The sequence below is a fragment of the Nannospalax galili genome, unplaced genomic scaffold (assembly GCF_000622305.1).
Source record: "Nannospalax galili isolate Female #2095 unplaced genomic scaffold, S.galili_v1.0 scaffold996, whole genome shotgun sequence".
NCBI lineage: Eukaryota > Metazoa > Chordata > Mammalia > Rodentia > Spalacidae > Nannospalax > Nannospalax galili.
The window spans coordinates 1123285-1147670 of NW_008339436.1; the positions used below are offsets into that span (position 1 = coordinate 1123285).

The following is a 24386-nucleotide window of genomic DNA, read 5'->3' on the forward strand; positions in this document are numbered from 1 at the left end:
TATATAGGGCTGGAGAGTTGGCTCAGTGGTTTAAAACAGTGACTGCTCTTGCAGAGTACCTGGGTTCGATTCCCAGCACCCACATGGCAGCTATGAACCATCCTTAACTCCAGTTCCAGGGGAATCTGAAGCCCTCTTCTGACCTCCGCAGCATTGCACAACACAGGTACACTCACATACATGCAGGCAATACACTCATACACATAAAATGAGGCAGATCTCTGTAGCTTCGAGGCCAGCCTGGTCTCCATTAGTGAATCCAGGCCAGCCGCAGCTACAGGGAAACCTTGTTTCAAAAAGACCGGAAAGGAAAAAAAAAAAAAAAAAAAAAATCACAGGAGGAAAGTTTAGAGAAACTCTTCTTAATCTGACCAAATAGGGCTAATTCAGATTGTTATGGACTAGGACTGAGTTCAGCCGTCTCTGGGATGCAGTGGTGGAAACTCTGCTCCCAAGAAATGGTCCTCTCTTTGCCCCTAACTGTGCATCATCCTTTAGCATGAAAACTTGCTCCCTGTCCCTTAGTCTTTGTACTGCATGGCAGCCTCAAGCCTCTTCATCCTCCTATGTTTATGTCATATCAATTCAGAGTGTTCCAAAGCCTTTCAGACCCCTCTATGTGCTTGTTACAGGGTGAGCCCCTGGCTGTTGGACTTCTACTCTCCTTGTGAACACAGATCTTCCAGGAGCCTCCTCTTCTGGGAGGAGCCCCTCCTTATCAGTCAGGCCAGAGACCACAAAATGCTAATTTTCCATACATTGTAAAACATTTGTACTAGAGAAGAGCCAACGAGAATACTTCCCTCTACCACTGGAACCAGCATTGTTCCTGCATTGAGATGTACCTTTGTCAGTGGTTCTCAATCTTCACATTAGAATTACTTGGGGATTCTCAGGCTATGCTGTGTCTACTTCAGACTACTTAGGTAGGGGGTAACTTCCAGGTGATTCCAGTCCAGCAGTCTTTGAAGGGTGGGAAACCTTAAGCTTCAACGAAGCTCAACATCTTGAGTTCATCTCTCTAGGCTGTCTTGTCTTCATTTTTCAGAATAATGTCCAAGGCATTTTTGTACTTATGTGAGATTCAGATTCAGGTTTACCAACAATATGGTAATGGTGAAAGGGTGGAAAACTAAATCATGAGGCTAAAATACATAGAAATGACCCAGAGCTCTTTGACAACCCTCTGTAAGCAGGAACACTTGCACTCACTGAGAGTCAGGAAGCACTATCCCTTACTTTGGAAGAGAAAAGTGCATTTTCTGCCTGTGGTTCCGCCCCCCCTTTTGTTTCTTTGAGACCGTGTTTTGTGTAGCCCAGGCTGACCTAGAACTTGCTATGTAGCCAGGGTGGACCTTGAACTCCCAATCTTCCTGCCTCTGCCTCCCAAGAGCTGCCTCCCAAGGATGTGTTGCCCGATCCTGTAAATTTTGAGACAAGGTCTAATCTTAAAGCCCTAAGCAGGTCTTCACCTTTCCATGTACCTCTGACTGGCCCAAACTCAAGATTCTCCTGACTCAGCTTTGCCAAATGTTGATTAATATAGACCTTTGCCACCGTGGTTAGCTCTTTGCTCCTCCCTGCCCCCCCCCCCCCCCCCCCCCCCCCCCCCCCCCCCCCCCCCAGTGCTGGCTATCAAACCCAGGGCCTCTAGTATGCTAGGCAAACACTCTACTATCTTAACTACATCCTCATCCCTGATCCTGTGAGTTTTAAATAATGTGACATAAGATTTCTGTAGGTACAGTAGAAAAAATTTCAGCTTATTAAATGTGTTTTGGTTGTTGTTGTTGTTTGGTTTTTGTTTTTGGTGTTTTTTGAGACAGGGTCTCCCTGTAGCCCTGGCTGGCCTGGAACTCACTACGTAGACCAGGCTGGCTTTGAACTCACAGAGCTCCACCTGCCTCTGCCTCCCAAGTTCTGGGATTAAAGGTGTGTGCTACCGCACCCATCTGTTTTGTTTTTTTGAGACAAGATCTCCCTGTAGCCCGGGATGGCCTGGAATCGCCAGACTATAGGCTTTTTGTTAAAAATTAATTTTAGAATTGTTTTTTTGATTAGCTATGAGCTATACTCCATGGTTGTGCATGTAATAGCTAGGATGGGGATATCTTTTCCCATAATTACTCAGTTGGGATCAGGTTTGAAGTAGCCCCCTAGAAGTCAGTCTTAATTTGTGCTGGGTTATACTGTAGACCTACTTCCCTTGTAGACACATTTCGTATCATCCGTAGCCTGGTTCACTTCCATGTATTCTTTTTTGGTACTGTGGTGGTAAGGGTGAGGTAGCCCATGGTCTCCTCCCAGGAGGATGCTTAGGGAAAGACTTTTCCCCGATGACCCTAAAGAAGGCTCATAGGGTGGGGTACACAGCAATGGCAACATTCCTGTATATCCTTTTGACTTTCTTGATGAGTTGGAAAGAATGAGCTAAAAATTAAGTATGGTTTGTTTATGTGTTTGTTTGTTTTAGTTTTTGTTTTTTTAGCTCAGCCTTGCTTTTTGCCCAGGCTGATCTTAGAAACATGTACTCAAATGATTCTCATACTTCATTCATCCTTTCAAGGGGTTGGGACTGCAGCTGTGTGCCAACACTACCCAACTCTGGAATTGCTTTTTAATCTGTTTTCAGAATTTTGGGTGATAGCAGTTTGTTTAGCAGACATTGGCTGCTGTGTATAGCATGTTGTACGTCATGTAGCTGGGGAGTAGTACCAGATCAGCTTGCCTCAGTGACTCTAAAAGCAGGCCATGGTGAGGCCTTATTCAAAGGGCAGCAAGGACCAGACCACCAAGACCCTGAGTGTTTAATGAGGAGTCTTTGTAGATGCCTAGGAACTGTTAATTCTATTCACACTGGCTCCCTGTGTCCTGTCCTGCTTCTCACCAGCTGTGTTGTGCTTCACTTAGGACTGCAGTGGTTTTAGCCCCAACAGCTGTCTCCTCCAGTAGCACACTTGTATTCCTAAGATATTTGCTAAAAGTACTCTGGAGCACTCAGGTGCAATGGGGGACCATGTGCTTTTTGCAAACGGCAACCACAAAATCTGTGGGTTTTTTGTTTTTTTTTCACTTTACTCTTTGCTTGTGTCCTTTGCCTTTTGCACAAAAAATTGCAAGTAGAAATAAAAGTATCAACATAATACAGTACCCAGATAGCAAATATTATCCCTGCTGGGTTTAGGTTTTAACAGGAATGAGCAATCACATCTCCCTTTGAGGCCCTCTCTGTGTCTGAGCTCCGCTGGATCACCAGTGGTTGTTTGACCTGCTCTCCTATTTTGATTCTCAAGACGGAAGGAAAAAATTAAAATCTTTACCTTCACCTTGAGCAGAGCATCACTGCTTTTGTGCAGAGCTTAGATATTTTATCTAAGGAGTTGCTGGGCACTGAGGTCTTGGCTGGCTGCCCCTAGTGGCAATAGGCAAAGCTTTGCCTGGTACACTATGCCTAGTGTAAGAGTCCTAGTAAGACTGCTTGCTCATTCACCTCTCTTTGGAGTCAGAGTTTGAACCCTCAGCTTGAAAGAAACACTCTGTGTCCATTCTCTGCCACCCTGGGTAGTGAAATGATTGTGGCTCTGGGTGTTCAGACATTAGCCCTTCTTGTACCTTTGTTACCCCCTACCTTTTCGTATTCTGTCTTCCAGACCTTCATATCTGGCAACAAATCAAAAAGAGTTTTGTAAATAATCTTGTTTCACTAGTGGCCAGGAAAGCTTTTAAGTCAGGCTAGAAGTATTTGAAAGCTCCGGTTGAAGAAAATGTAACTGTGCTCAGCTGTATGTGGTTCTGTTCTTGAGGTACTGTCAGCTATTGAGCTCCTCTGTTCCAGTTTTACTATCTTGTACAGGGACTAGAAGGATCCTCCTTCTATTCTTTGGAGTCCTTCAGAATTAACTGCTCCCTGAATCCCATTCCAGGAGATGGCTACTCCATAAATCAGGCCTTTTCACTTTTCCTCCGTTTTTCATTAGCTTCCTAGGATAGCATTGTATCAGCGGCTTTCTGTAGCTGTGAAGTTAGGGAGATGAGATGAAGTAATGCTGCCCGGTGGCTTCTGAGTGAAGGGAACAGCCTTCCTGCTTTCTGATTCACCTTATTCCAGCTGCTCTATGAACAGGTCCCACCTTTACCAAAACAGCTCTCAACAGTTGAATCCCCATCACAAAACCCAACCTGTCTCCTTTTGTGTGTGTGTCCATGTGACAGTGTCTGTGCTGCCTAGTACAATGGTGATGGTACAGGGTTTTGGTGTTGAGGTTTTAAACTAACTCTCACCTGTCTTTTTCCTTCTGCGCTCACCCATGCTACCCCACTCTGCCTCTCAGATCTTGCAGTTTTCAAGGAACGACTTCGAATGCTAACAGTAGGAGGTATGAAAATAATGAGCCTTTCACCTTTCTTGAGTTGAGGACTTCATTTGAGTAGGATGTGCAGCTTTTCCTAGCATGTGATTTGGGGAAAGTTGACACATCATCTGTCATTGTTTAAAGTTTTTTTTTTTATTGTTTTGAAATACATTTTTTCCTTTATTTAGTTATTAACTAACAAGTAGAACTATGTATCTGGTATTGGTATGTTTCTGTTCATTTTGTGTTCTGAAGAGTGTCTTTCATCTTTACATGTGCTTCACCATCGCTTAGCTATAAACTCCCATCTTCAGCTTAGTTCACCTTCAGCTCCTGCTGGAGCCATTTGGAAAGCTTAGGCCACATTAGCTATGCATGGTGACTTGTCCTCTCCTTTATATTCTGTGTTGTGGCTTTGGCTAGACTCTGGATTCCTTCAGATTCTGTTTCCTGGGCATTTTGAAAAATAGCAAGATTTCCAAAATGTTTTGTGTTTGAAAGACAACTGAAGTATTAATAAAAGCTTTCTGGGAGCTTTTCGTGATCCTTGTTTCTACATAGAATGTCCTTGAGGAATCCAGAGTTGAGGTGCTGGGGCCATCTGTGTGCTATCTTTTCTCCCTACTCCTCACTCTGGGGGCCAGTTTCTTTCTCTTCAGGCTACTCTTAAGACATTTCATTTTCCTCTTATTCATAATATCTGTGAGATATTAAGCTTTTCATTTTGAGACAATTATAGACTCATGCAGCTGTAAGAATTAATAGCGATTTCATACCCTTCAGCCAGTGTCCTCAGTGGTGCAGCTGTGAACGTACAGCACCCATCGCACCAGAATACTACATTTCTGTGGGAAAAACTCAGGATTCCTTTCCTCTCTCCCACACACCATGCTTCACCCCTGGCAACTACTCTTGTATTCTCCATTTCTGTAATTTCATTACTTCAAGACTGCTATAAAAATGAAATCACAATATGTAGCCTTTGAGACTTGGCATTTTGTTTGGTCAGCTTAGTTATTTGGGGATACACCAGGTTGTTGGTGTATATCATTGATATGTTCCGTTTATTGGCAAGTAGTATTTCATGGTATAGAAATGCAATTGTTTTAACTATTTACCTGTTGAAGACCTCTTTGACTGGCTAATAGGGTCTTTTACAGGGAAAAAAGTTCTAATTTTTATGATGTCCAGTTGATCATTTTTTCTCATATAGTGTGCTTTTGTTGTCAGTTTTAACTTTTTTCTTGTCTTTGGATTTCAAAGATTTTCTCATGCATAGTTTGATGAGCACAGTGAAAAACATACCTCTAATCCTGTCACCTAGGAAGCCAAGGCAGGAGTATTGCTTTGAGTTTGAGACCAACTTGGGCTATAACTGTTTTATAATTTTGTTATGCATTTGACTCTGATCTATTTTGACTTAATTTCTGTATAAGATAAAAAAACTTAAGTCAAGATTTATTTATTATTTAAATACTTTTCCCCATAGATATTTCAGTTGCTCTGGCACATACTGTTAGCTGAAAAGTCTTTCCTTTTTGAACTTTTGTCAAAAATCAGTAGGACTGGGCTCGTGAGATGGCTCAGTGGGTAAAGTGCTTATTGCCAAGCCTGACAAACCTGAGTTTGATTCCTGGAACCCACATGGAAGGAGAGAATTGACTCCTAAAAGTTGCTCTCTGAACGCCATCAATGTACTATGGCACATACACTCCTCACCCCCAATAACTAAATGTAACTAAAAAGTTTTTTTTAATCAATAGAACTTACTTGTATGGATCTACTTTGGATTTTCTAGTTTCCTTTAGTTGTATATATCCTTCCACCAGTGTCACATCTAAATTTTTATAGCTATTAAACTTTATTTTCAAATCTGTTTTGGCAATTTTAGAGCCTTTTAGAATCCATGTGTTTGTGTCTACATGAAGTCTTTTTGACATTTGGTTTGGAATTATGTTAAACTTACAGGAAAATTGAGAAGTGTGCCTCAGTGGTTCATTTCATCTAAGTTGCCAAATATATAGAATGTTCATGAAACTTTGATGTCTTGAGGATCTCTGGTGACATCTTTGTTTTACAAGGGGTTTGTCAAATATTACTGATCTTTTCAAAGAAATAGCTTTGTTTCCCTGGTTTTTCAGTATTGTTTTGTCTTCTTAATTTCACTGATTTCTGCTCTTTTATTAATTCGTTACTTCTACTTGTTGGTTTTTGTTTTGTTTTTCCCTCTTCTAGTCCTGTTAGGGACTAGAGTTAGGAGCTTATGTTACTGATTAAAGACTTTTCTTCTTTTCTGAAGTATACATTTTCCTATTGTATATTTCTTTTTTGGTACTGCTTTTAATGTCCCACAAGATTTGATATATTTTCTCCAAATTCACTATCTTTTTTGTATACCTTGATAGTTCTTGTTTGACCCTTGGTTTATTTAGAAGGGTGGTTATTGTTTAGTAGTCAAGTGTTAGGAGGTTTCTTACCTTACTGTTACTGGTATCTAGTTTGATTGTAGTATGATTTCAGTTGTGCTACATTTATATTTATTCTGTTAGTTTCTTTTTGGCTTTTGTTTTTTGGGGGGTTTGTTTTGTTTTGAGACAGGGTCTCCCTGTAGCCCCAGCTGGCCAGGAATTTGTTATGTAGACCAGGCTTGCCTCCGTCTCAAAAAGATCTGCCTGGCTCTATCTCCTGAGTACTGGGGCTAAAGCTGTGTGCCACCACACCCAGCCTATTCTGTTATTTTTTTAACTTTTAAATTTTTCTTTACTTATTTATGTTTTATGCATATGACTGTTTTGCCTGCATATATGTAAGTGTACCTGTGTTGTGCAATGCCTGTGGAGGCCAGAAGAGGGTGTTTGATCCCCATTGGAACTGGAGTTCTGTGTGGTTGTTAGCCACCATGTGGGTGCTGGTGTTAAGCCAGTGCTCTTTACTGCTGAGCCATCTCTCCAGCTCCTCTGTTATTTTTGTAGCCACCTAGTATATTATCTGTCTTGATAAATGGTCCATGGTCCCTTGAAAAGAATACTGTTGATAGGTGGAATGTCCTGTAAATGTCAGTCAGATCTTGTTTGATGATTGTTCTTGTATTTATACCAGTTTTCTAATTTTTTTTAATCATTTGTTGAGAGAAGGACATTGAAATCTTGACCACATATGGGTTTGTATATCTCCTTTCAGTCTTATCAATTTTTGGTTCATAGTTTATATAATTTCTGGGGTTTTTTTCTTCTTCTTCTTTTTTGGTCTTTTTGAGACAGGGTCTCCCTGTAGCCCCAGCTATCCTGGAACTCACTATGTAGACCAGGCTGGCCTTGAACTCACAGAGATCTGCCTGCCTTTGCCTCCCGAGTGGTGGGATTAAAGGCATGCGCCACCACGCCCAGCTCATTTCTGTCTATTTTGAGACATGGTCTTACTCTGTATCCCAGATTGGCCTAGAACTCACTATGTAGCAATCCTCCTGCCTCAGCCTCATGTGCTGGGAGTATAGGATTTTTTTTTTTTTGGTCTTTTTGAGACAGGGTCTCTCTGTAGCTCCAGCTCCCTGGAACTCACTCTGTAGACCAGGCTGGCCTCTGACTCACAGAGGATCCGCCTGCCTCTGCCTCCATGCCCTGCAAGTATAGGATTTTTGTATGTCTTACGTGTTACATGCACATTTAAGATTGATGTCTTCTCAGTAGACTGACCCTTTCTTATAGTGGAATGCCTCTCTGTGCCCCTAGGACACAGACTTTTACTCTGAAGTCTACTTTATCTGGTAATAACATTCTGTACTTTTACTGGATTAATATTTATATGATAATGTCTTTTCCACCTGTCCATGTTGTATTAGAGGTAAGGTTCTTATAAATAAGCATGTACTTAGGTCCTGTTTTCTATGAAGTTTTTTTTTTGTTTTATTGTTTTTCAAACTCACTCTGCCAATTCTTTTATTTAGTACGTTTATTTATATTTAGTCTAATTACTCATATTAGAGGATAAGTGTGCCATTTTATTGTTTCCTGTTTGTCCTATTTTTCATTTTGTTATTGGAGTTGTTAGGCTGAGAGCCTGGGTCCTGCAGCTCTAAAAAGGTAGACTCAAAAGCTATTCATCCTCAGAAGCCCAATTAAAGAAAGAAATAATGGTGAAAAGCAGAAAAGGAAGATTTTTTTCAATGTGGTCACAGTGGGAAGAGGAACAAGAGGTAGTGACCCTCCCAAGACCATCTTCGAGATCCTGACATGAAGTTGAGGTTTAAGAGCAAGCGGTATGCATAACTAAGCAGTTCTGGTCAAAGGTACAGTCCCTGTCCATCATCATCTCAGCTTTAGTGATCTGACAAGTTGTCAGAATTGTGAGAAATAGAGAGACAAAGTTCCCCTGCTAGCTAGCACCAGCTTCTTCAGCCTTTTTCTTCTAGGAAGAAGTTCCTAGGGAAATTCTAGCTCAGCTGATAGAGAGGGGCTTAAGTATCACTTAGAACATCTTTTAAAAATATATATTTTTTTATTTTGTGTGTATGAGTATATTGCCTACATGTATGTAAGTGCACCCATGTCATGTGATGCCCCTGGAGGTCAGAAGAGGGTATTGGATCCCCTGGAACTGGAGTTATGGACAGTTGCTAGCTGCCATATGGGTGCAGGGATTAGAACTCGGATCCTCTGCAAGAGCAGCCAGTACTCTTAATCACTAGGTCACTTCTCCAGCCCCCACTTTAGAATATCTTAATTCCTGCCAGGATAGTTATAATTTCTTTATGTTTACTTCCTGTTCTGTGGATTTATTATTATTGTGTGTGTGGCCATGCATATTCCACAGTGGATGTGGAGGTCAGAGGACAACTTGTGGAGCAGGTTCTCTCCTTCTACCTTTACATAGGTTCTGGGGATTGAACTCAAGTTGTTAGGCTTGTCTAGCAAGCGCCTTTACTCACTGAGCATTCCCTCCAGCCCCTGAATTCTTATACCCATATTTTAAAATCCCATTTCTGTGCATATGCAGTATTTTTTGCATGTATATATTTGTATTTTATATAGCTTTTGTAGTTGTCCTAGGTATTACATTAGGTAAACACAATGTGTCAGTGTCACTATTTTGCCAGTTCCTTGAGTAGAAGCCTTACCTCCATTTGTCTTCATTCAAAACTGTCTTACATATTTCTTCTACATACAGTTGAAGTGGAACCATCATAGTGGTGTTAGACATTTGTTTCAACTTCCAAACAGCATTTAGCAGACCCAAGAAGAGGAGGGGTGTCTATTGTATTCACTCCTGCTTTCTGTGATCTTTCTTCCTTTGTGGAGTGCTCCTTTCTTGTTTCCCTTCTGTTTGAAGGATCTCCTTTGGCCACTCTTTTAGGGCCATCCAGTCTGCTAGTGACTGATTTTTTGGTGTTTTTTTTTCCTTATCTGAATCTTTCTTACAGAATATTTTTGAATATAGGATTCTAAGAAGACAGATATTTTTCTTTCAGCTAGGGAACAGGGTTCCACTTCCTTCTACCTCCCAGGGTTCATGATGAGAAATTCTCTGTCATTTAAAATGCCCCCCCCCAATATATGGGCATTTTCTTTGTTTTTAATTTTCACAAGTCTATGGAATGTTTTGACATTTGTGCCTGCCTTATCTTGTGGATTCAGTCATCTTGAATCTGGGGGCTTAAGTTTTTTTGAAGTATTTAGGAAGTTTCCGGCATTTTCTAAGTACCCTTTCCGGTATCTTTCTGGCATTTGGTCCAGATAGATATGAAATCTTTTTCTTTTTTTTTTTTTAATTATTTTTATTTTATGTGTATGCATTTATTGCCTGCATGTAGGTAAGTACACCTGTGTCATGCAGTGCCCTCAGAGGTCAGAAGAGACTGTCATATCCCCTGGGACTGGAGTTATGGACAGTTGTTAGCTGCCATGTGGGTGCTGGGATATGAACCTAGGTCTTCTGCAGGAACAACCAGTGTTCTTAACCACTGAGCCATCTCTCCAGCCCTGGATGTGAAATCTTTTATTGCAGTGTCACAAGTCACCAGGTGTGCTTCATTTTTTTGTTGTTGTTACTGTTTTCTTTTCTTCAGATTGGTGAGCCTTTGTTCTTCCATCCTCAGATTCACTAATTCTCTACTCTCTGTTCTGCCAATGTCGTGAATTTCTGGGGAACTTCTTTCCACTGCATTTATTTATTTACTTAACACGTGTACACATACATGTGGAGGTCAGAGGACATATTATAGGAGTCACTCGCTCCTTCCACCCTGTGGTTTCAGGGGTCAACTCAGGTTATCAGACTTTGTGGCAGGTATCAGCTGAACCATCTCACCAGCCCTATTGTGGTTTTTTCGAGCAATTTTTTTATAATTGAAACAAAGATATTTTGGTATTATGAGCATCAGGATCTTGTATAAATTTGTCATAACAGACCTCTGGACACTGTTCTGGTGGAGGGCATCATCTGTTCTTACAGCAGGCACATTGTATCTCCCAGAGAAGAGGGAACTTTGGATTCACTCTTTGGTCTTTTCTAAAACCTCAGTGTGGAGGTAGGTGGGCCGATTAACTAGTTGGTGAGTAACAGTGGACCTGAGTGGTTTGTATGGTTTGGAGCTGGTGCAGAGCAGTGATTGTCTTAAAGTTTTTGGTCTTGTGAGGCTGCTGCTTCCTGCTCTTCAGCTAGAGCAGTGTTTGTTGAACTTTGTTGTCTGTACTTCTTGGGATTTCTAGGCTGCTGATTCTTCTCGTCCCTATCTGGGGTATGGGAGTAGGTGAACCCAAGGATTTGCCTGGCTTTTCCACCTTCTTTCTGCCTTTCAAGGGGACTATCTTCTGATTTTTTTCTACATAAAACATTTAGAGTTTTTAGGTGCACTCAGGGGGCAAAAGAGGAATGACTCTTCCACTTTCCCAAAGCAGATTGCTATAGTTTTCATTTCTCAAATGGCTTAAGACCTAGAAATGGGCCCAGCACTTCTGAGGCTGAACAGCGTAGTCCGAGGACTGGGCATCACACTTGAGGCCATCACGAGGCGAGTGCCTGCTTTACCAGTTCTTCCTGCAGCAAGACAGCTCTCATCGGCAGGTGTATACTTGATCAGTTAACATCACAGCCAGAATATTGATCTACCCCTACCTGAGTTTTGGGCTGTTATTTTGTTTATTTGGATATGGTTTATTTGGTTATTGCTAGTTTGTTTTGAGACAGTCTTCATGTAACCAAGGCTGATTTTGAACTTCTGATCCTCCTGCCTTCACCTCCCAAGTCTGGGGTTACAGTTACCACACCTGACTTGGCTGAATTTTTTCATCAGCTAAGAAAAGTTTCTCAAAAACTGATTTTATTAGTTGGGTGTGAGGGGCTCACCTTTAATCCCAGCACTCAGGAGTCAGAGGCAGATGGATTCCTGTGAAATTGAGGCCAGCCTGTTCTACATAGCAAGTTCCAGGGAGACCCTGTCTCAAAAAAAAAAAAGAAAAATATTTTATTAAACCAGACTTGGTGGCACATGCCTGTAAGTCCAGCATTTAGGAGGCTGACACACAAAGATCACTGTGGGTTCAAGACCACGTTTGGCTTGAACCCTGTCTTATGAAAAACAAAAGACAATAGGAAAAAAATTATTTTAATATTTATTCCTAAACATCATGTAACTGTTGCTTATAAGTGGAGTTATAAATTATAAAAAGTGAGACCTATGTGCTTCCTATATACCTATAATTGCTGTTTCTTCATTGTTGATAAAGTAATAGGGAAAAAAACAAGTGACTAGAGACTTAAATAAACCACTTCTGCCATTACCCTCCTCCAGGGTTTTTTGTTTTTTTTTTAAAAGCCAGATTTTCTTTTGTTTTAATAAAATAAAAAGGATTTGGAAAATCAGTTTGCATTTAAGACTTAAGGATGTAGTTCCCAAACCCGACTTGAATGAGAATTACATGAGGAGATTCCTGGGCCACCAAAATTGTACTGGGGTGAGAGACTGAAAAAGTGTTTTCACAGATCTTCGCGGGAACCAGGCATGCTGCTGTACACCTGCAGTCCCAGGACTCAGGAGGCAGAGGCAGAAACATCACCTAAAGTTCAAGGCCAGTCTACGTAGCAAGTTTCAGGCCAGTCAGAGCTAAGCAGCAAGACTGGCTGAGAATAAAACAAAAAACATCCCCTTGGAGATTTATGTCCATGGTTGTATTTGCAAACTCCTGCATTAATCTGGTACCTGATGTGTGTGTCTCATGAGTAGCCCTTATTTATACTTGATTCAGGCAGGAAGCAGTGGAGTGTTTATCTCAATCAGTCAGATGTCAGAGACTCTACAGGTTTGTCTACTGGTTGAATTTTCATTTCTGGAACCTATGAGGTATTCAAGTACTATTGACAGGCCGGGCGTGGTAGTAGCACATGCCTTTAATCCCAGCACATGGGAGGCAGAGATAGGTGGATCTCTGTGAGTTTGAGGCCATCCTGGTCTACATAGTGAGTTCCAGGCCAGCTGGGGCTACAGGGAGACCTTGTCTCAAAAAGACCAAAAAGACAAAAAACCAATCAAGTACTAGTGACTCTTGTACTATGTTCTTTACCCTTCTTGAATTGATTCTTTCAGAGTAAGTGCCACACTGGAAAACAAACCTATGGTGTCATTTGATAGTCTACTCCTTTAATGATTTCAAGATAAAACAAACAAGCTGAAGTAAAAAGCTTCCTTTTTTTTCCTTTTTGAGACAAGGTCTCTGCAGCCCCAGCTGGCCTGGAACTCACTATGAAGACCAGGCTGGTTTGAGTCTCACAACGATCTGACTGCCTCTGCCTCCCGAGTGCTAGGATTAAAAGGTGTGCTCCACCACACCCAGCTAGAAGCTTCCATTGTTCTTTTTCAGTTTGAAACATGCTTTCAGATAAGGCATCTTTCCTGTAGTGTGAACTTACTTCAGGGAGTGTGGATAGGGAAAGGGAGGATTAGGCCTATAATTGCCTAGCACTGTCTGCAGAATGCACCTAGAATCTCTAGCAATTTGGATATTACAAGAAAAGAGACTTGCCCTTAATCCAGACTGCCCCAGGTATACCCTACAGGTGCCGTTCTCACACCACTGCTCTGTACTTAGTGACTGTTTCACCCTCACTTCTTAGTTCCAAGCTTTGTCACTCACTTTGTAATACATATTCATTTTATTGTTAAATGACTCATATATGATCTCCTGTTCTCTATTTCCCACTTTAATTCTCTTAACTCTTTGTTTACTTTTTGATTGACTTACTCTTACAGCTCTCTTTAACTACCTTCAAAATTTGTTTTTATCTTGAGACCTTCAAATACATTTATCTTTAAGTTACAAATAATTGCCAAACACTGGACATGCTTAATAACTTTATTCTGGTTTACCTGTTGACACCCAGTAATAATCTCAGAGCCCAGTTATTGCTAAAATTTCTATTTTTGATTGTAAAATATTACATGTTTGCATGTATATGGGGGGAGGTATATAATATTTTTCTTCTCTTTTTTGCTCCCTTGGGGCATCCCTTCCCTTTCCTGTATGTAAACTGTGATCTCTGCATGGCTATGCCTTGTCCTTCATCGCCTGTAGGGTTCTATGGCCTAGATGAGTCTGACCTTGACAAGGTCTTCCACTTGCCCACCACCACTTTCATCGGGGGTCAGGAGTCAGCACTTCCTCTGCGGGAGATCATTCGTCGGCTGGAGGTAAGAACATGGTATAGATTTTAGAAAAATCTAACAGACTTGTTAAGAACCTACATTGTCAGGAAAGTGTTGAGACCAGGCTATTTGTTTGGTTGTTTGGTTTTGGTCCTATGTTTTTTTATTTTATTTATTATTTTTATTTTATGTGTATGTGTATATTGCCTGCATGTATGTAAGTACACCTGTGTTGTGCAATGCCCAAGGAGGACAGAAGAGGCTGTTGGATCCCCTGAAACTGGAGTATGGACAGTTGTTAGCTATCATGTGGGTGCTGGGATTCGAACCTAGGTCTTTTTGCAAGAACAGTCAGTGTTCTTAACTGCTGAACCATCTCTCCAGCCCTGGTCCTATGTTTTTAAGAAATGGAAAGACAACCGTTTTTCTCTGTTTTATAGATAAAAATCTATTTTTTGGATTAATCATTTTTAAAAAAAGAAATCTCTGTTTTCCGTTTCCTCTAAATTTTATTTCAGATGTGTTTGTTCCCCTGAAAATTCCCTCCACCCATGGGACAGACATGGAATCACGGATTGCACCACACATTGAAGGGTCCCAAGGCAGCAAGTGATGGCCGCTCTATTTTGCTCCTGTTCCTTTTATTTATCTTATCCCTCTGTTTTAATTTTTCCTGTTTCTAGGCTTTATTAGTCTGCCTGGGGACTCCTTTGCACACACTACAGCTAGCAGCTGAGAGCCTGGCTCTGGCGTCAAAGCTGCCTGTGTGCTATTCTTCCCTCTTGGGCAAGCCATTTTCTCTCTTACTATATGATAGTGGCAGTGGTGCCCATTCTGGAGGGGAAGGTGGATTTACTGAGAGGTCCTTGCCCAGTGTTTGCTGTTGCTTTTACTCAGAGTTACCCATGGTATTCAGAACTAACAGAGTCTGAATCCATCAGTAGTACCTGATGCTTTGTACAAACCCAGATTAAAGCACAAATTCAAGCAGGAATCCCTGAGGGAGCTCCTCCACAGCTAGGCATTAGCCTGGATCACCTAAGTCAGAACCTTCCCACCACCCTCATTATTAAAGTTTGTTCCAGTGAGTTCATCTCTTGCATTATTCCACACTTAAGATTTGTGCCAGATGGGGCACTATCTGTGTTTGCAGCATGGTGTCTGAAAAGCTTTCCTGTGTCTGACAATTTGAATCACAGGATCCCCTCCTTTACCTAGTCCCTTCAGCACCTTCCTTCCAACAGAGCAGAATGAAAAGGTGGCTAATGTCTCCTCTTGTTAATTTCCCACCAAATTCTGAGTCCTGAGCAGCCCTGAATTGTGGTGTGAGGGATGGACAGCCCTTTTTCAAGGGCTGCCTCCCCTTTTCTCCAGCAGATGAAAACTGTCAGTCACATGGTATGGTGGTATCTTGAAGCCTTTGAAAAAACTAGAGGAAGTACCACTTTTTGGCCTCCTTAAACTTTTTTCATTACAGTGGAAAAGGAAGAGTCAGCTCCCAAAATTTACTGTCCTTTTCTCCTGAGAATTGAGCCAAGGACAGAGAAAAACAAGCAAACAAATATTACCTCATGATTTACTGTCCAAATATCTAACTGCGTCTCTTGAGTTGAAGTAATGCTGACAAAGCAATGCTGATTTCTAGAGATTTTGACTCATCTGTTTCCTTTGAACTTTTAATTGTTCAGTAACAGACAATATGTCTGTTTGGGCTTAAAAGGGATAAAGGAGGGGCCTGGACAACTGTCTTCTATGCAAAGGTCATTGCAGTCATGAGCAAGGGAGGTATTTCTTCCTTAGCAGCCCTCAGCAGCAGGCTACCTGGGATAATGAGTGGTAGATGGGAGCCACGTGCTGTGTGTGCCACTTGGCGCTAATTGCTTCTCTGGGGCTGGTTTCTGTAGAAACCACTTTGTTCTGCTGGTCAGCAGATTACTCACAGGTGTGAACTGATGACTGCTGTGAGGTTAGGGATAGCCTAATCCAGTTTAGAAGTTGCTATATTTATCATCTTAGATGTCATTAAGAACAGGATTTGAAATTAATGAAAACACCTTAAATTCCAGGGTCTTTCCTGGCAACATGTTGTTTTGTTTCTGGATATGATGATTTTCCTTCTTTTGGCTAGAAAGACTATAGCATATTATGGGCAGCCTTTTGTGAGTTTAAACAGCCTCCTTGACCTTTACTGTGCACAGAACACCTGACTACAAATTCAGCAAACTTTTAGTTGCGCACACCAGCTGGGCTCATTATTTAAATAAAGCAAATGGAGTCACAGAAGGAAGTCGATGGGGCTCATACTCAGGCCTCTGTGGCTATTTGTAAAGACAGCTTAGGTTGTGGATCTGTTAAGGTTGGCACCATCAGGCACCCTGTTTCCTTTGCTATTCCATTGCTACTCTATTTGCTTTGATACCTACATTCTGGGCCTCCAGGACAGCAGTGTAGGCTGAGGAGGGTAAAGGCTAGGCAAAGGCCCTGGCTATGCAGGAGTACTAGAGTTGGCATCTCTAAGGTGAATTTACAAGAACTCTGCTGTTCCTCTGGTATTATAGACTCTTTTCCTAGTTTCCTTTCCCTAAAAGCCAGCTATTTTACTGGGATCTCCTGTTGCTGAACTGACCGTTGTTGTCTCCTCTCACTACGCTACTATGGACATAGTTCAGGTCTATTCAAGGCCCGTCTTTTGTCCTAGGCTGTCATGTTCTTCAGATCTAAAGATTCCAGAGGGGTCAGTTATTAGAAAGTAAAGTTTGAAGTCTTAACTCTTTAAGCAACCACCAAGCTCATGAGTCTTCTCATGGATGGTGCACACCCTGTGAGGACAGCCTGTCTCCTAGAGAAGAACCTAGTCCACTGGCTGATGCCTGGTCTTTGTTACTTATCATGAAGATAGTTGCTAGCCTGGCCCTTTGCCCCTGAAATTCACAGTGTACAAGGAAGCACTGCGTGGCCATGTTAGGAGGACCTCAGAAGCTAAGCATGGTGTTGCAAGTCTGTAATCCCAGCACTAGGGAGGCCAAGGCAAGATCTTGAGTGCAAAGCCAGCCTGGACTACATAGCAAGATGTAGAACTGCGCCCCTGTCTTGGGATGCAGGGAGAGGTTGAGAGCCCAGCCTGACACCTACTTGATTTCTGTGTTCTGTCACAACAGCTTATGTACATGGAGAAGGAAGTCTGTTCCTCTCTGGCCTAGATAAAAGAGCAGTTGGCATCTTTGTACAGCAAGGCCTGGTTAAACATACCCTTGCTTATGTGGATGGTGGTGGAGAGGCAAATGGCTTACTGCTGACATATGGGGGTGTAGTTCATGTTCAACAATGACTTTTATGTCCCTTCTATGTATGTGGATAGATGGCCTACTGCCAGCACATTGGTGTGGAGTTCATGTTCATTAATGATTTGGAGCAATGTCAGTGGATCCGGCAGAAGTTTGAGACCCCTGGAATCATGCAGTTTACCAATGAGGAAAAGAGGACCCTGCTGGCCAGGCTTGTTCGGTCCACCAGGTAAAGAAGTCTGGTTTAGGTCACAGCCTCCCAGAGGATACATGGCTTATCTGTGAGATATGAGCTGGTGGACAAGCATGAGAATGACTATAGCAACATGTATGTGAAAAGATACCAGGAAAACAGAGGTGGTCTCTGTAGCACCCCCACCCCCTTGTCATTTAAGAGAGCTTGATGCTAAAGCTGACCCTGGGAACGTTGCTCTTCAAGGTGCTTGGTTCCCCATCCAGGTTTGAGGAGTTCCTGCAGCGGAAATGGTCCTCTGAGAAGCGCTTTGGTCTGGAAGGCTGTGAAGTGCTCATACCTGCCCTCAAGACAATCATTGACAAATCAAGTGAAAATGGAGTGGACTATGTGATCATGGGGATGCCACACAGGTACTGCTAGACCTTTGGGGGGTGGGCCCTGTTGCTCTCTAAGTGGCAGTCAGAGAGCCAGGAGTATACTGGGTATACGAAGATGTATTTTCCAGGGTTCTTGTACCTCTAGGTCAAGATGACTACAGAGTTGGTCTCATGGATAAGGCCAAATGTGGTTCAACTTTGTGTTTAGTTCAGTGCTGAATATTATTAAAATTAAATCCTGGAGCTGGAGAGATGGCTCAGTGGTTAAGAGCACTGACTGTTCCTGCAGAGTACCCGGGTTTGGTTCCCAGCACCCACATGGTGGCTAATAGCTGTTCATGATGCCAGTTCCAGGGGTTCCAATGCCCTCTTCTGACCCCCACTCATTGCACAACATGGTGCACTGACACACATGTAGGCCAAACACTCATACACATAAAATAAAAATAATAAAATATTTTTAGAAAATTAAATCCTAGGTAGGCATGGTAGTATATTATAATCTCAGTGCTTGAGAAACTGAGGCAGGAAGATCACAAAGTTCAAGACCAGCTTGGCTACATAGTAAGTTCTAGACTAGCCTCAGCTGCACAGTAAGTCCCTGTCTCATAAATTGACCTCAGTACCGTTGTTGAGATTCCATTTGTAGGGAAGACTACTTTCTTTGGGTGAGCCATAGGGAGCTGGGACTGGCAGCATTTGTGCTTTCTACCTTTGGAACCAGCCAAGGTTTGAGCCATGGGTTGTGGCTTTGCATGTGTGATGGGAAGGGACATGGTGTCCACATCAGCCTTGTGTCATAACTACTCTTGGACTGCAAACCAAGGAGATGCTATGTCCTGGGTGAGGGGAGCAGCCATGCCCTGGAGATCTACTCACTCTTCCCTGTGTCCCAGGGGACGTCTGAACGTGCTTGCGAATGTCATTAGGAAGGAGCTGGAGCAGATTTTCTGTCAGTTTGATTCAAAGCTGGAGGCAGCTGATGAGGTGAGGCTCTATATAGAGACACATCCACCATGGTTGCCTCAACCCACTCAATATCCCCTGGAGCCACTGGTTTCTCAAAATGTCTTAACTGTAGTTCCACTCTTCCAGACCATTTATATTTTGCCTTATTGGAATTGGCAGGACTTCTACACCTGGAAGTCCCATATTTATCCTGGTGTTGGCAACAACATTCCTTCTGCCCAGGGGACTTTCTACTTTGCCTGAAAGGATTAATATTGGAGAAAGCCTTCCTCATACCCCTGTAGTTGGGCCTTGGGAATCAAAATCCTGTCTGAAGGGCTGTTACCAAAAATGGGCCTTGGGCTGGAGAGATGGCTCAGCAGTTAAGAACACTGGTTATTCTTGCAGAAAACCCGGGTTTGAATCCCAGCACCCACTTGGCAGCTAACAACTGACCGTAACTCCAGTCCCAGGGAATCTGACAGCCTCTTCTGTCCCCCGAGGGCATTGCACAACACAGGTGCACTTAGCTACATGCAGGCAATACATACGTACACATAAAATAAAAATAATGAATAAGGCTGGGTGTGGTGGTGCACGCCTTTAATCCCAGCACTTGGGAGGCAGAGGCAGGCGGATCTTTGTGAGTTCGAGGCCAGCCTGGTCCACATAGTGAGTTCCAGGACAGCTGGGGCTACAAGGAGACCCTGTCTCAAAAAGACCAAAAAAAAAAAAAAAAATCTGCCTCTCCAGTCAGTATCACTTAAAATTTGTTTTATCAGGGCTCTGGGGACATGAAGTACCACCTGGGCATGTACCACCGCAGGATCAACCGAGTGACTGACCGGAACATCACCCTGTCCCTGGTGGCAAACCCTTCCCACCTTGAGGCTGCTGACCCTGTGGTGATGGGCAAAACCAAAGCTGAGCAGTTCTACTGTGGAGATACCGAAGGAAAAAAGGTGAGGCCCCAAAGAGGCTTGTGAGGAAGGTTCCTTCAGCCCATAATTCACACACAGCTCTACAGATGTAGTACCACTTTCTCCCAAGTTATAATCATCAAAACTAAGTAGGATGTTGTCTTAGTTACAGACAGAAATAGTTTCACTGAAAAAGAGGCTGTGCAAGGGAAAGGTGTGGGACTCACAGATGTCAGGAGAGAGTGTCACTGTGATCAGGCCAAAAGCTCATGACAGCAATAAGCACAGCCCCAGGGAGGCAGGGTCCTGCTGTGGCTCTTTCTATGTATGACAGTGAATGCTGAATGCTGGTTGACTGGCTTGCTTGAGTATAAAACCCTCATCAGACTATGATAATTTACCCTTATTTAACCTCAGAATAGTATTCTATTTGTAATAATGTTATATTTATATAACAAATTAGATGATGACCTAAAAACTAAGAAACCAGACAAATCAGTTATTTGTAATATCTACCATGTACATTCTGAGTGATATGTGAAAAAGTCACAACCGGCCTCCTATCAAGGAGTCTTTATTCTGTTAAGGAGAAAGAAAGAAAAAAGTAAAACCCAAACCACCAAACCATGCCAGGAAGCTAGTGAGCGATGAGTGTGAAGTGCAGCTGCAAAGTGAACATAGAGACTTCAGGAGAGAATAAAAGGCAATCTTGGGAGCAGGCAGCTGTCCTATTTAATTGAAGAAGTGACAGGATTTAGGTAGGTGGGAAGAGAAGAGTGTTCTGTGGAGATACATGGAAGGAGGGAGCAGAGGTGAAAGGTTAGAGCCATAGCAGCAAGCTAGCCTCTCAGGGTGCCAGGAGGGAGAGTACATCTTTGGGAGGGTAGACTCAGTTAGTTTACTAGGTTCTGCAGTATTTGTTTTTGTTGTTGTTGTCTCAGAATTACTGAAACAAAGTCTCTCACTCTAACCCAGGCTAGCCTCAACTGGGAGTTCCTGCCTCATCCATTCCTGAGTGCTGGGGTTATATGTGTGTGTACCACCATGGCTGGTTTTGCTATTTAAAGTACTACAAATCACTGCTGTTACGCTTGGAGGTTTAGAGGCAGGCGACAGAGCAAGATGACAGCCGGGCTGGGATGGCTTTGAGAGACGAAAGCATTTTCTCACTAATGATACTGTCACAGGCACATAGAAGCAGAGGCTCATATGCACTGGCCTCAAGTTGAGGGGCTTAGTGGTGCCGTAAAACTTTTAAGCTATGTTAGGAGACAGGCAGCCTGTGTCCCCTTATAAATAATAATAGGGTTCTAAGAGGGGCATGGTCCTAGGCGAGATTAGTGGGGAGAACAATGTAGTAGTGAGTAGTACCTCTGGCATTCTGACCTTTGCTATCATGCTGGCCCAGACATTTGGTACTAGGTAATGAAATGAGATTATAGGAAGGTTTGAGTAACTTCTACATTCAAAAATATGCACAAAAGCAGGCGAGGTGGTGCACACCTTTAATCCTAGCACTTGGGAGGCAGAGGCAGGTGGATCTCTGTGAGTTCAAAGCCAGCCTGGTGTACATAGCGAGTTCCAGGCCAGCTGGGGCTACAGAGAGACCGCTCTGTCTCAAAAAGACCAAAAAAAAGCACAAAAACCCATTCAGGCAGACTTTGTAAGATGCCACAATAAGGAGGTTGGCTGTCCCCTGAGTAATTGGCAATCAGCACATAGCCAAGTCTATATGCTGTGTTTCATTCCCTGTGTTTTAAGGAGCACTCTTCTCCACACACACTGTGTTGTCCTGTTTTCCCTGACTGCAGTGCAGGCAGCTGCCAGCCCATTTTCTGAGTTGCTTCCTTACTTTGCTCCAAGCCCTCACATGACCCCAGAAAGGTAAACAGACATCTCCTACCAGCTTCCTACCTATTCTTGCTACTTTTCTGACACTCCTAGGAAATGATTTGATTTCTGCTAAATCCAGAACTCAGGAAGATGATGGGTTATGTAACCTTCAATGTTCAGTAAAAACTACATACTTTCTGTAATTGGACTGAGGTCAGCCCATAACCTTGTAATCCTGAAACTCAACAGATTTGACTTGGTACTAGTGTGGCCTTTGAGATGTATATTAGCAAACATTTCCTCAGTGCAGCGGTGCAACCAATGCAAAGGGAGAACTTGCTCCTGCCAGAGGTGTTAGGTCTCCAGGTTCAAGGGGAGTCTACCAGTGTCTGAGAGAATTTCAGTAGCTGGTCACCACTTCCCAGTATAAAACCATAAGGAGCTAGCTTGAGACCCTGGATTCAATGCATAGCACTGAGCACGGCAGTGCACTCCTGCAGTACTAGGACTCAGGTGGTGGAAGTGGAAGGATCAAGAGTTAATAGTCAGGAGCCAGAGAGATGTCTAGCAGTTAAGAGCACCCGCTGCTCTTGCTGAGGACCTGGGTTCAGTTTCTAGCACCACATGGTGGCTTACAACTAACTGTCAATGACTCCAGTTCCAGGGGATCTCACGCACTCTTCTGGCCTCTGTGGACACCAGGCACGCTCATGTTACACATACTGCAGGCTGTCCTGCCTTGCAGTTTCAACATGCCAACTCATCTCCTTAAAATCAGTTAGGCAGTACCCTACCTACTTCATCCCATTAGCTTTGTTTTTCTAGAAAACTCTGACTAGGACAAGGGGTTGGGAGAGGCACAGGTTGCATAGCCAAAGAGTGGGATCCACTGGTAATGCTGAGCCAGCAGGTAAATACTGTAGATAGCTAGAGGAGATAGTGATAGGTGTGAAAAGAGGCAGCTTAGAAAAGTGTTAGATAAGTAATTTGGTGATATTGGTATGAATTTGGTTCTTTTATATATTCAGCGATAAATAGCCTATGTGTGCACATGTGCTATATACCCATATATTTTCTAGCTCTGTGGTCACAGGGACAGCATCAGTGAACACACAGCTGTGGACTCTAAGTTCCCGTGCCATACTGGAAGAATCAGGGCTGGGTCAAAGACAGGACAGTGTGAGGCTGCAATGTTGTAATGCCAGAAAACAAGGAATGTACCCTGAAAGGCATAATGTGAGCACTGGAATAACTATTGGTATTATTTTTCCACATGCAATCTGTGGAATGAGATAGTTACTGTGAGTACATGCTATTGTAAATGGAGGAGAAGGAAAAGGACACCAACTAGTAAACATAAGAATAACAAATCAGTGGTATCTATCCATCAGCCACCCAAGGAGCTGAGGTGGAGGAAGATGTTCCTGAGACTGGGGTAAAGGTTTGAGGGGGAATAGGATACAATTCCTTTCAGCAAATATCGCCATTATTCATTGCCCAAAGATGGTGATTTGAAGGGATATTGGCAGGTAGTGACTAATCTGAGTGACCAGAGGTAACCTAGCTGATGGCACAGCCAGAAGCATGGCAGCTGAGGCAGCCCATTCCCTATGGGTCCTGGGGTGTAGGTGGGTGGCTGGGACTGGAGTTGCTTTTTGGATGGGAGGTTCATAGAGTATAGGAGGATATTGGTCAGGGGCCAGAAGGATGACTCATCAGGTAGGTAGCTCTTTCTGTATTCAGGGCAGGTGCTAGCAGATGGTGGCATATGTAGTTGTGGTGGTAGTAAGTCAGGGACTAGATGGATGGAGACTTTTGTACTCTCCTGACATTTTCTAGGTTGTAAATTACCTCAAAACATATCCTTGAAAAACAGTTATAGGCTAGTGAGATGACTCAGTAGGTAAAGTACTTGCACAAACCTGATGACCTAAGTTCAATCCCCAAAACCTACATAAATGTGGAAGAAGAGAACCAGCTCCACAAGGTTATCTTCAGACCTCCACACATACTCCCCATGCCATGCATGCAGTGGACTTGGCAATCAAGATGTTTTATATTTGGGGTCTCCTTGCAGGTGATGTCCATCCTCCTACATGGAGACGCTGCCTTTGCTGGCCAGGGCATCGTGTATGAGACCTTCCATCTCAGCGACCTGCCATCCTACACAACCCATGGCACCGTGCATGTAGTTGTCAACAACCAGGTAACTCAGAGCATCTGACTAGCACCTCCTTCTTGTTCTCTTGGTCATTTACAATATTCAGTTTTGTGGTTATAAAAGTCTTTTGTTGATGTTTTGGTTAACGCAGACAACTTGTTTTTTTGAGACAGGATCTTCCTGTAACCCCAGCTGGCCTCAAACTCACTATGTAGACCAGGCTGGCCTCCCAAGTGCTGGGTTTAAAGGTGTGCACCACCACATCCAGCCAGAAAACTACTTTTTAAAGTGGAAAGATTTTAGTTACATTATTTAAGAAGGACATTATTGTTTTAGAATGCATCTGTCTAGACACAGTCATAGGTAGCTGTTTTTCTCTTTAAGAAACTGGAGTTTTGGGGTAGAGAGATGACTCAGCAGTTCAGAGCACTGACTGCTCCTGCAGAGGATCTGGGTTCAGTTCCCAGTATCCATATGGCAGCTAACACCTGTCTGAAACTCCGGTACCAGGGGATCCAATGCCCCCTTCTAGCCTCTGCCAGCATTACATGCATGTGGTGTACTTACATACATGCAGGCAAAACACTTGTGCATATAACATAAAAATAAGTCAGTTGAAAACAATGTTTAAAGAAACTAGGGTCCTGTGTACACAGCTTACTATCCATTCTTTTTTTTTTT

The 24386-nt window shown here is 42.9% G+C and overlaps 1 protein-coding gene across 4 annotated transcripts in view; it reads left to right on the forward strand.

Annotated features, from left to right (window-relative positions):
- Positions 1–24386, forward strand: part of Ogdh (oxoglutarate dehydrogenase) — an 81798-nt gene that overhangs the window by 36934 nt on the left and 20478 nt on the right. For 2 of the 4 annotated variants that reach the window (XM_008834086.3, XM_029564038.1), the window contains exons 5-11: positions 4332–4376; positions 13916–14031; positions 17345–17499; positions 17730–17876; positions 18740–18830; positions 19574–19753; positions 23622–23750. In XM_008834086.3, the coding sequence (XP_008832308.1) occupies positions 4332–4376; positions 13916–14031; positions 17345–17499; positions 17730–17876; positions 18740–18830; positions 19574–19753; positions 23622–23750 (863 nt within the window). The remainder of the gene's footprint in view (positions 1–4331; positions 4377–13915; positions 14032–17344; positions 17500–17729; positions 17877–18739; positions 18831–19573; positions 19754–23621; positions 23751–24386) is intronic. The other 2 variants (XM_029564037.1, XM_008834087.3) reach the window with 1 other exon arrangement.